General features: G+C 34.3%; 1 protein-coding gene across 1 annotated transcript in view; it reads right to left on the minus strand.

The window, feature by feature from the left end:
- LOC109059978 (gamma-aminobutyric acid receptor subunit gamma-3) overlaps positions 1 to 12,333 on the minus strand; it is a 112,557-nt gene that overhangs the window by 30,005 nt on the left and 70,219 nt on the right. Inside the window, 2 exon segments of the mRNA XM_042758513.1 lie at positions 2,032 to 2,114; positions 8,232 to 8,452. Of these exon segments, the coding sequence (XP_042614447.1) occupies positions 2,032 to 2,114; positions 8,232 to 8,452 (304 nt within the window).

Raw genomic sequence — 12,333 nt, forward strand, 5'->3', positions numbered from 1 at the left:
TATAATGCAACTACTGAGTAAACATTTATTATAACGGCTCTCTCTTCATAAAACATTGATTTTCAGAAGAATACCTTTAGTTAGTGCTTGCCACATAAACTGTAATCAAATTACTATTGAAAATGGGCATGATGTAAAACATAGCTTTCTGTAGATAGGTGCATGGCATTATGAGCATGGCTCCACAAATGAGTATGACAAAAAAAAAAAAAAAAAAAACATTTGAGAAGAGCTGAGAGCTCTGATATGTGTGTCAGGGGGTAGAAGCAGAGGCAGGGTGAGAAACAGTATTGAGAAAACACATTACACAAGGACACAAACTTTTCCAATTTACCTACGTCCCTCTTTGCCTGGACTCTTAACACCACAGATGCACCACCTATTTCCCATCACCCTTAAGTAATGTCATTCATGATACCCTGCTAATGAAGCCAGCATTCAAGATCCCATCTGACAAGCAGAGTAATTACCAGCCTGTCCGTGCCTTTGGTGTACATATACAATGAAATCCATGGCCTAGTTCATATATAAGAGAATATATGAAGAGTAGAAATTAGATATTACATCTTAAAGCATGACATCCTAATTAGCTGTGACATATTCTCTACAGCAATGCCATGTCTGCCATCAGAACAGTGCACTTGCAAATCCAGTTGTACAGACTAAATATCACTTCTGATTGTCTGTTAAAGGGGTCATATTATAAATTTTTTCTTATTTATTTATTTTTCCTCTGAAGACCATATATAAGCTTTTAAAATTAAAATCCTTTTTTGCTACCATGACTCTAATGGAAACGCTTCTTTGAAATATTGTCAAATATAGTTTAAATTGCTTTTGCGTTAAGTTTTATTTACTTGCTATTATTGGAAAATAGGAAGAGAAAAGTATTGGTTTTGTTGTTATGAGAGAAATGTGGTATAATAAAAAGCATCCATTGAACTCAATGGCTATATTGGATTTTCAGAACATTCACCACTTGTTCCCGTAGATATGTGAGCATTTCAAAGACATTCTAGGTTATATTGTTCATCTAAACTGAACATTTACAGCATGAAAGGTGACCAAGCGAAAAGTGCTTTGACCATTCAAAAATATACTGATACACTTCAAATGAATACTATACTGATATACTTCAAATTAAGCTTGTCATAATGCATGTTGATACTGCTGTACTTGAATGCCTAAGGTTGTTTTGTACAACAGAACATACGGCAACCAAAATATTCACAACCCAAGAAGAAAAAGGGCCTTTAAAGGAAATGGAAATATACGGGTGTGAATAGACCAATTTCAGTGTTTGCAAACAGTGATGACGTTTTTTTGTGGGCGGAGCCTATCTGGTGGCAGAAAATGACAGTTTTAATGTAGCAGTCTATTCAAGCCATGGAATAAAATAATAAAAAAAATTATAATTTTGAGTTTATATTTCAAAATTCTGACTTTTTTCCTGTAATTCCAAGATTATATCTTACAATTCTGGTAAGAAAAATCAACTCGTCATTCTTTCTTTTTAGTTTATAATCCCACACTTCTGGCTTTTTTCCCTCAGAATTGACAAACTTGCAATTGTTGACTTGAATAAAGTTACAAAGTCCGAACTAGGAGATATAAACTTGCATTTGCAAGAAAAAAAGTCAGAATTGTGATATAAAATAGGTAAATGTTATGTAAAATGTTATAGGTTTAAATAGTATTTCATGTATGTATTTCAACTGTAGGGCTAATACAATATGTCCCCTATATGAATATTATATAGACCAATTGTTTGAATCAAATTTATGCTTTAAAATAGGGTAATCAAATGGCGTCTTTGACGACAGTATTATATAAAAATTATTTGCATTCCGATTCTGACATCCAAAGGCAAAACAATACATTTTTTCTCTTATTCCATGGATTTGACCCATTTGCCTCCACTTGTTCCCAGTGTTTATCTTCCACCACTTTGTGTGCGCAGCTGCAAGTGACGTAACTGACGTCTACTCCAAATTGATCTATACGTGGAGCTTAAAGAGAAGAGATACTCACAGCTGGAGAAGATGAGGGGGCAAGAGTGTTCATCCATAGGAAAGTTATGCAGTTGAAGCTGGCACTCTGCATTTATGGTCAATCTATGAACAGAAAAAGCAACATATGGTTACGATGAAAAAGAAATGTCTATACAATATAATGCAGAAAGAAAAACTGCACAATATAAGACACCGCCATTGCATTTGCTTTAAGTGAAATATCTAAATACTATTTTACTATCTAGCTATTTTTGCTACTTATGCTAGATGATTACATTTTGATTCATGATATATTGTAATCAGCTGTTGTCCTCCCGAGGCATGACAAATAATAAGTACTATGCTTATTTGACTTTTCATTTTCAGGATGAGAAACTGGCAGTTAGATGAAGCTTGTTTGACAGATGTCTGCTCTGAATAAGGTTTAATTCTTTTTTCGGTTCTCTGTGACAGCCCAGTGAGTGACGCTCAGGTAAAATCACTGGCGTGTGAAGCGCGTCTATTTCATACATTAGTGTAAGATTTAAAGTTTTAATTATTATCTCCCACAGGAAGAATATAATGAACCACAGCTGTGAGGATTGCACGCTTATTAACCATAAAGCATGAATAAGGATGACACTGTTAATATGACGCAGAAATATTATTCTTCCTTCTCATGAAATCCGAGTCATTGTTACCAGTAGTTTGTTTATAGTTAGAATACCCTAGTTAGACCCTTCAGATAGATATGGTAACTACACTTTTTGGTATATATAATAAAAATAATAATAAAAAATTTCCAAAAATGTATTCTCCATGTATTCTAATATTTCATTTTACGGTACTAGAAGTTGTACATGTGCCCAAGTCTTTTTGAGGGCTTTCAAGAGCTTTTTTTCTTTTTTTCCCCTGTCAGCTAGTACACTCTCAGAAAAATAAATAAATAAAAAAATTGTACAAAACTGTCTCTGGGGCGGCACCCTTTCAAAGTGTACTGATATGTACACTTTACATACTTATATGTACTAGTACTAATATGTTTGTGAATGTATGAATATGAATGAATAATATGTAGTTTTAAAGTACTAATATGTACATTTAAGGTGATGCTTTGTGATCCTGCTATTGAGTCTGCTAGTGTCAGACAATCAGAATTGACATGAGATCATTTCCTGCAGTTCAAGAGCGATTAATTTCATGAATGTACAATTAATGTGACTGCTTTGAAAAGTTTTGTGGTCCCATGAGAAAATATGACAGATTTCAAATATTACAGTTTTGCACATACACAAACAGTAATAAAAGAATGAAAGAGACATGAGTTAAGAAAAAAGAAGAAAAAAAATCAATAACAAAAATAATAAAAAATTGTAGTTATACAAGCTGTAATAAGAAAAATGGCATCCGCTAATAGCAAGAAGAAATTTAATTCAGTTGTAAAAAGATAAATGTATAAAAATAATAAAGAACCAACAACGGTAACATCCATGAACAGGTAGAGAAAATTTAATTTAAAAAAATGATAACATATACAGTACATTATACTGTATTAGACCCTCTCCAGCTCATTACTGTTTCATAGGTTGAGACATTTTTTTTTTTGCCTGACCCTTATTCTGAAATTTGTAAACAGTTATATGGTAAATAAACATCAAGTAGATTATATCTGCTTAAAGTTCAACTGCTGTGAAACAAAATAATGGATTGGTTCTAGAGCATTTGAAATGAATAGACAGATACACACCGCTGTGTTGGCTGTTTAAATTCAATCCTTTGCTTTAGTGAGTAACAGTGCCAGTGGATAACTGGCTTACTGTAGCAACCTTAGCCTTTGCAAATATGCAAAAAAGAAGCCATCATGGTAAATAATGCCATATTGGTAAACAAATGTCCCAACATCACATATTAAGTATTATGGAGAGGTATGGCAAATCATATTTCTCATTTCTGAGCTCAGACCTGAATCCATGCCACCGAGCTCTGTGTGTTGCAGCTCAGAAGGCTTACAGCACTCACGCATTCCAGCATTGTTTACTTCAAAGCTCCGATGGCTGCAATTAAAATAGAGAGTGACATTTCATAGTCTGCACTACCCTTTTCCCTTCACACTCCTCCTAAATACCACTGCTGCATGTCTGCTGTGTCACTGAATATCGATCATGAGCTCCATATGGGAGCACTTAGTTAGCCTTTGCTCCAGATTGGCTTTATCCACAGAATGCCCCTCAGCATCAGCACTGTTTCTCTTGTTGCCAAGGAAATATTTCACGGAGCACTGGAGACGGCAAGATGTAGTCTCTCCACTGGCCTGTGAAATTTCCTATGGTCCAAATATCCGCTCTGGTCTTCAGGCAGCTGAGAGATACCTGAATAGGCCATCTCTGCCTGAGATGTATTAACCAAGTAGCTGTTTTTCCAAAATACTTCACCACTTGTTCTCTGTTTGTATGCTGTTGTCATTGCTGTTTTAACTCTACCTTCATTAGCATCTGAAAGTATATTTAGCACCGGTAAGGAAAGCTAAAAAAACAAACAAAAAAAACAAAAAACAAATGTTTATTAAAATGTTTAGGCCTAAGGCGAATACTAAGGACATGATAAAATGGAAAGACATTCATTAAACCATTTTATACAATGGTTACATTTGTTTCTATAATTTGATTGGACAAGCGGCATCTCAAGAGTGCTGATATTTTCTTAAACAGCACTGGGAAAGAGGGGGAAAAAAAACTAACTTGGTACATTTAATCTGAAACACACTATACTACCAAAACTTTAGGATCTGAAATTAGAAAATTCATCACAGGAAAAAGTTAAATTTTAAATATATTAAATTTGAAAACAGTTATTTAAATTGTAATAATATTCAAAATATTACACTTTTCTCTGTATTTTGCTGAGCAAACATGAGTTTTAAAAACTTACTCACCCCAAACTTGAATTGATGAATAGTAGAATGAAAAGGTTACTCAATATGAAGCCATTGTATAACAGCAATTTAAAAGCAATCATGTTTTTCTACTGAATATCAGACTTGATATTCAGTACAATGTAACTCTTGCTCATGAGAAAGCACTTCACTGTTCTTTGCCAAGTTAATGCCAACTTTCAGTATATTTATTTGTACACATGGCCTTTAAATCATAACATTACATAAGCAGACAAGGTCTTGATCTTGCTGTTGTTTTCACTGGGATGAGCTTTTCTGATGGGACAACTTGAAAAGGACATGACAAGCAATGCAGCGGTGTGTGTGTGTGGATGTCCCGATTTGAATAACTAGGGCAGAGTCGGCTTCAGTGGACAGGACACCCACTCATCTGACTATATTTGGAAAACTGCAGGAGTAGTTTCAGACTTATGAAGAGACAACAGAAGACTAGTTTCATGTGACAAGCCCATATTTTTTTCATATTTCCTCTTTCACTTTAAATCAGAGCTGGATTTGATAGCTTGACAGTGCAATTCAAATGAGAAAGCCAGATTTGACTTTTTTTTTTTTTACTTCATGTTGTTAACTAGCAGCTTTGAAATTTAAAAAAATAAATAAAAAATAAGGAAGAAAGCACTATTAACACTATTGTGATTTTTTAAAAATTCTTTACATTTAAAGCAATTTTCGACACAACGGGATAATTGTTAAATTATTTAAAAGACCATAAAAATTAAATAGGATCTATATACATTAAGTATAACAATTTGTTAAGTATTATAATCGATTCTTATAGTTAACAGATATACAAAATAAAATCTATAATGAGTGAGTGAGTGAGTGACTCACATAGATTTTATTTCTAAAATTATATAAATTATGTATAAATAAATAAATTGAAATAAAAGCAAGAAATAAATAGGATCTATAAATGTTAAATATGAGTATCACAATTTGTTAAATATCAGAATAAATTATTACAGAAAATAAATAAATAAACAAATAAACAGACAAACTAACAAAAGGCAGTCAACACATTAAGGATGGTCACAAGTATTTCCACAAACCCCAATGGAATTTAGAGGTTCTTTTCGCATTTCATTGAATAACTTGAAATTTATGACAGAGGTCTATCTCCAAGCCACTTTCCTTGTATTAACAAGGGGTAAACAATGTTTTTATGGCTCTTAAGACAGGAGGCAGAGTATTTCCCTAAATGTACTGTTTGTTACAGTTGCCATTCGGATCATAAGCATTTTGTTTGACCAAAAGTCAAGATAGTACAGGCTTTGTGCAGTTCATTCACAGTGTGAATTGGCGTCTATAAAAGATTAACCAGAGGACTCTGCTGCTGGGAATGCAGGGTTTCCAATTGTTTGTTCACAAGCCCCATTTGCAGCGGAATGATAAATAATATATGACATCACAGGCAGTTTTTGCAGCTTCCTGGCATAATTGTGGTCAAACCTAGCCTAGAGTCTTATTGAACAGATCTGTCACAAATACCAAGCACTGAACCAAACTAGGATATTCGGATATGAATGTGTGTCATCACATCTCAACATCACAGAGACTGGAGTCACACCAGAGCAGAAAGGCTGTCTGGCAGTGGAGCTCTAAGTCAGAGGACAGGCGGATTTGCTGATCTTTGGTCACATTTCCAAGGTTCTTAATGTTACGATCAAAACACTGCCATCCCAGACCCATCAAATATTATAAAAATTACTTATCAGAACAGAACACTGTGTTTGGCTGTCTCAGAGAATACTTTTTGCCTTTTGCAGGGACTGCTGACTTTTTTGGGCGTTTTACTTCTGGAAAATGACGTAGATTTGTGACAGTGGACATAAATTAATCCCAGCTCCTGATATTTCATCAAGGACTTTGAAAGAGATGACCTAATCTGAAATAGAGGCGCCTAAAAATGTAAAAGTGACATCTGCTCAGTCTGGGTAACTGATTAAATGCACTGGAAATCATATTTAGGAACAGAGGTTTTGGAACTTACAAAAAGGGGCATAAAAAGTACGGAGAAACTGTTTAAAAGGATGCTGTTTCTAAATTTTACTCAAAAGCCAAACTATCTAGTCAAAAATGTATGAGCAAGTGAAATGGTTAATTATAGACTGATAAAATCATATCACAGACTCTTTGTTGCATGCTCTATGTGTTAACATGCGTGTTAACATCCAGCTAAACATATTACATCAGAATTCAATGTCATTTTACTTTTTGTCACTATACACAGATTTGGTGATATGTTTAAGAGAACAACCACAAACATCTTGTCATTTCCCTCCAGCTATCTTGCCTGTTGGGTCTCCATTGCAAGTGCACTATTTTAAACACATTATTTTCTTTTTTTTTACAAACTGAGGAATAAGTCAACATTCTATTCTCTGATTTTCAGCTGCAGGCTGGTCAATGGTCTTTTTTAGACATACATAGGTGAAATATGCTTAATACAACAGTATGTACTTTTACTCCTTACAGTTTTCTTTAGACATACAAAGTATAATTTTCAATACATAAAATGATATATATATATAATAATTAATAATAATTTATTTTAATATATCTATTGATATATTTAATTATATATTTTATAAATAATCTTATGTATTCCGCTTCTACAGATTAAACAAAATTGACAAAATATTATTTCAGTATTACACAGAATTAACCAAGTACTTTACCCTCTGCTGCAAGAAAGTGCAAAAAACTTGAAATTAGACTACTGACACTGACCCACTGTCTACTTTATTATTTAATTCTGTTCTGAAAATAGTTTTTATATTGTACCTTTCATATAGTGTTGTTATGACTTTGTCAAAAGCTTGTGGGTCTTAAAAATCTACTTGTTGTCTTCTGGTGGTCTTGTTGGAGAGATTCTTATTTGAATCAACAAGACTGACAGTAGTTTGTGTTCAGCAACAAATCTGAGCTATTTTGACTTTTTATCTTGCAATGAGGAAAAGTAGTGAATCAAAACATTTTCAGCAAAGAAACTGAAAATTGATGTAACAGCTCACATTAACAGTTTCATATTTCAGAGTCAAGGAAACGCTTCATGACTTTTTATTTCAAGTGTCTAAGAAAATAATTGTGCACATTCTGTGTGCTCAAGTGCCATAATTAGAGAAAGCAACAGATTTTTATTTCTTTTTTCACACAAACAATGTTGATAAAAGATATTTAGAAATTTTCCCCCTTTATTGGTAAGTTTTTAGTTAAAAAAGTAAAATAGTAAAAAAAAAAAAAAACCAACAACACCATAAATAACGTTTATTTTAAAAATGGCTTACCTCAAAGTGTAAAGTATTTTCCCATCGTTCCATATTCTAAGGAGCTGATTTGGTGTAGTAATCCAATGTGAATCTGCACTCTTGGAATTTCTGAAGATTGTGTCCGGTAGCCAAATGAGTCCAACCATATTACTGTTCAAAGTCAAAATTTTCTTAGTGCTGTTATATCTGAGCCGGCTGTCTGTCCACGTTTGCGCAAAAATGATGTCAATCTGGTACTCCTGTGGGGGGTAAAAAAATCATGTATCAACAAGGTGTAGCTACAATAGCAGTCACTTCTGAACCATAAATACCTGTGTCGCTATTATTGTTTATTGATATTTAATATATGACCCATTATAATAAATCCTGGCCTTAATGGTCTTTGGTCTTCTTTAGCACTCTTAACACAACTCCACTGTGATTTATTCCTAAACATTTCTGATGAGTTTCCACAGAGCCGTACAGCAGCAGCCACAATTTATAGAATCAGCCCTTAAATTAATGCCAGAATTATTCATTATTCAGTGATGGAGTGCCGCCGATCCCACTGTGGTTTAGATGGAGGTCAACGTCAGCTTTGAGATACTTTAACAAGGATTATGAAGTTCTGGCACAGTAGAACTTTGAATGTGGGGAGAGACACATAATCACACCTCATGGTCCGCAAACTTTCAAGGATTTCTTTGGCTTTATACTGTAAGTCATCCTAGCAGTTGTACAGATGCCCCGAAAGGCAGATGGATACTTGCATACATGATTAAATATTCTATCTGACCCATGCAACCTGTGAGGAAAAATGCTTATCACATTATGGTTAACAGCCATATTTCATATCATGTATTTTTAGTTGTGTGTTTTGGGGGGCAGAAGGTCTTGATTTAATGTGCAGGAGATATTTAGAGGACAGATCCTTTTAACACAGCTGAAAGGGATGAAGCAACAACAATTAAAAAGCGAGCGAGGCCAGAGTTTGTTAAAAGCTCAACAGCTGTTTCATAAATGCTCTTTGCCATTACAGTCTGAATTAGCCTCCAAAAAGGGGTAATTTTCAAATCAAATTATTCCATTAATACATTAATTATGGTACATTGAATCTTATGCTGGGAGGGAACAAATCCCTGGAGGTCATTTATTTATTTTTTGGTTTTTACTGTCAGAGCGAATGCTGATAATGGGGTTCACCTAATGGAGGATATGCATTTAATATGCAGTCTCACCGAATGTTATTCAGGTGTAAATGTTTCCTGGGTCATATATTGGTACTGTAAATATAACCATAATGCAGAATTTCTGACAGAACTTGAATGCAGAAGTTTGACAGGGTCTCTGAGGTGTAAGAGTCCCTGCATCTCAAATGGTGCATAAATAGCTCTGAATCAATTTCCATTTCAAACATTTGCTACAATTAGAACTATTCTGTGGGAGCAGTCCAATCAAAATATGTGTCTATGCATCAGCATGTGTATGTGAAAAAGACCTGTCTTTGGAGTGATTTGAGGTAGGAAGATTAATGGCCTCATTATCTATTCCAGCTTTGATGTCTGAATCCAGCCCTATAAACGTCCATCTAATTTACTCTAGTCATTTCAACCAGCCAGACTTTAAGTACACTGACCCCACTAAAGTCTGCACAAACCTCCACACAGAACTGATCAATTTGACCTGCGCTAACTCAGTAAATGATCCACGAGCAAGGTAAATGTGCTGATATAAATGGTTACATAATTAACTACGTGTACTTACTATAAGGTTAGGATTAGGTTTAGGGTTACTTGCATGTAATTATGCATAATTAATTGTTGTTATAATAGTAAGTACATGTAACGTGTAACAAGGACACCTTAAAATAAAGTGTTACCCAATAAATAAATAAACAAACAAACAAAGATTCACAATAATGTTAATATTTTGATATTTAATATTTCTTTTGTTACATTTCATTCAAATTTTTTGAAAGAAAATAATGAGATTATTATTGTATTCTATTGAAAGACAATTATTATTTCTCTGTACATGCAATACTTTACAAAAAAGAGTTTGTATTTCTACTGTATTTTTCGAGAGAGTTTCTCATCACGTTTGTTGCCTTCAGTTTGTTCACTAGGGGGCTGTAAGGCACTATTATGTGTAAAACTGCTTTGGAACAGTATTTATTGTGAAAAGTGCAATAAAATGATTCTCTTCTGGTATATAATCTAACATTGCTCTAAGATACACTGCCAACTTAATACATACTTAATAACTGTTTTGGCTTTAGGACAATTATTTTATTTTGCAAACAACATGTGCTTTAATTAACATAGTTACTATTTCGCACATAGTGCAAATGAGGTTATATTCATGAAAATGCATTTCATTGTAAAAATATGAGTCTATATTCCATTATATTTTATGAATGGGGTGGATTATTATATTTAGGGGACCTTGACATCAAAAACTTTGAAAACTTGTCTTAGTGGCTCCTCCTCCAATTTAAACTGATTGTCCCACTTCATATTTAATGGAGCTTGTCACCCTCCAACCCCACGTACCTACAGTACACTGGCCTGACAGTCATTTGACCTTTTGCTATCTCTCCCCAAAGGTTGGTCTCTTCATAATAATACTAGTCTCATTTATCACAAGTCAGTGGGCATGAGAGCCGTCAGGCCATAATTGTGACCTTTTGTTCTAGAAGCCAAAGGGAGTTCAGAGGTAGGCGGAAAAGAACATCACTTCAGGTCCAATCGCCGTCCAAGTGAAAATGTGTTGAGCGTCAGAATAAGCAGAACTAATGTGAGGTGATTCTATTACATCTGGACAAAAACACTGCACAGATGGTAAACAATAGAGGGAGAGTCTGTTGGTTCAAAGATGCTGAAAGACAAACTGTTGCCATTTTATGAACCACAAAGTAAAATTAAGCATTAACTTTGCTCTTTTGACTAGAAAGATTATGAATGATCCCAATACAACGAAATGAGTGCAACATTTTCTTGTTGTTTGAGAGTTTCAGACTGTCACAGTCTGTGCGGCTAGACAATCTGTTATATTAATTAGGGTTTGGAGTGCTGCTTCAAAGCTGTGGGCAAGTATCAAACACTGAATAAAAACCCAAATGTTTTACAGTATTGAGTGTGCACTCTAAATCACAAAGCTGATGCCGATGTGGGAGAGATTCACTGAAGAAGCTTTACTGGTGTGATAAACGAGGAATTACGTCGCCAAAACATTAGTAAACATGACACACACAATAAAAGTATATCAAATACAAAACAAAGTTACTGTACTATGATTTATATACTTGTGTAAACATGCAGAATGCCACTGCAAACTGGATGGTGGAATGTGACAACAGGTTTGTTTGTGTCCCACTGGATGTCCTTATTGCAAGGCAAGCCCTCGCTTACCTTATTAGGTCACACATTTACTCAGCAAGTTTGGCAGTTTGTGGGTTTCCACTGAAATTATTTTGTTATTAACAGTCTGCCATAGTTTGATTCCATCAGACTTGTTTTTGTTTGGATAATCCATCAGGACTGCTGTAGAAATGGTAATGTGTGGAGAATGCATATAAAATCAAGGTTCCTGCTTTATGGTACACTGCAACGGAAAGACTAATTTAATGAATAAGAAAGGAAACAACCAATTTTCCCTTTCCTTAGAGGTACTGACAGACACATTTATGTCAGTGGTTGTATGCCAACACATTCATTAGCTGCTGGCTTTGTTGTAGAGGTTGATTCAAAGGATATTAACCATTGTTGTACAATTGCATTTCACTTAAACAGCTACAGTATTATTGCTATAGATTTACTATTGCTGTGTGCTATTATTATTATTATTATTATATGACTTTGTGTTTCATAGAACAACAAAAACAGCATACAAGGTTTGGAATAGCATCAGGGTAAGAAAATAATGGCTGAACTTCCATTTTCATGTTTGTGTGAACTCTTCTTTTAAGTGGGCTTCATTTTTGTGTAGTCCCATAAGGTCCAATAATTTTTTATCATAAATGACCACAGTTTCATTATTGTTAACATAGGTATTCTTAACTGTTATCCAAAATACATAACCACCCTGGCTTTGTCAATAAAGTGTTGTAACCTCAAGGGACATTTGTTGCACCTGTATTCCC

Source organism: Cyprinus carpio, chromosome A6 (genome assembly GCF_018340385.1).
Source record: "Cyprinus carpio isolate SPL01 chromosome A6, ASM1834038v1, whole genome shotgun sequence".
NCBI classification, from domain to species: domain Eukaryota; kingdom Metazoa; phylum Chordata; class Actinopteri; order Cypriniformes; family Cyprinidae; genus Cyprinus; species Cyprinus carpio.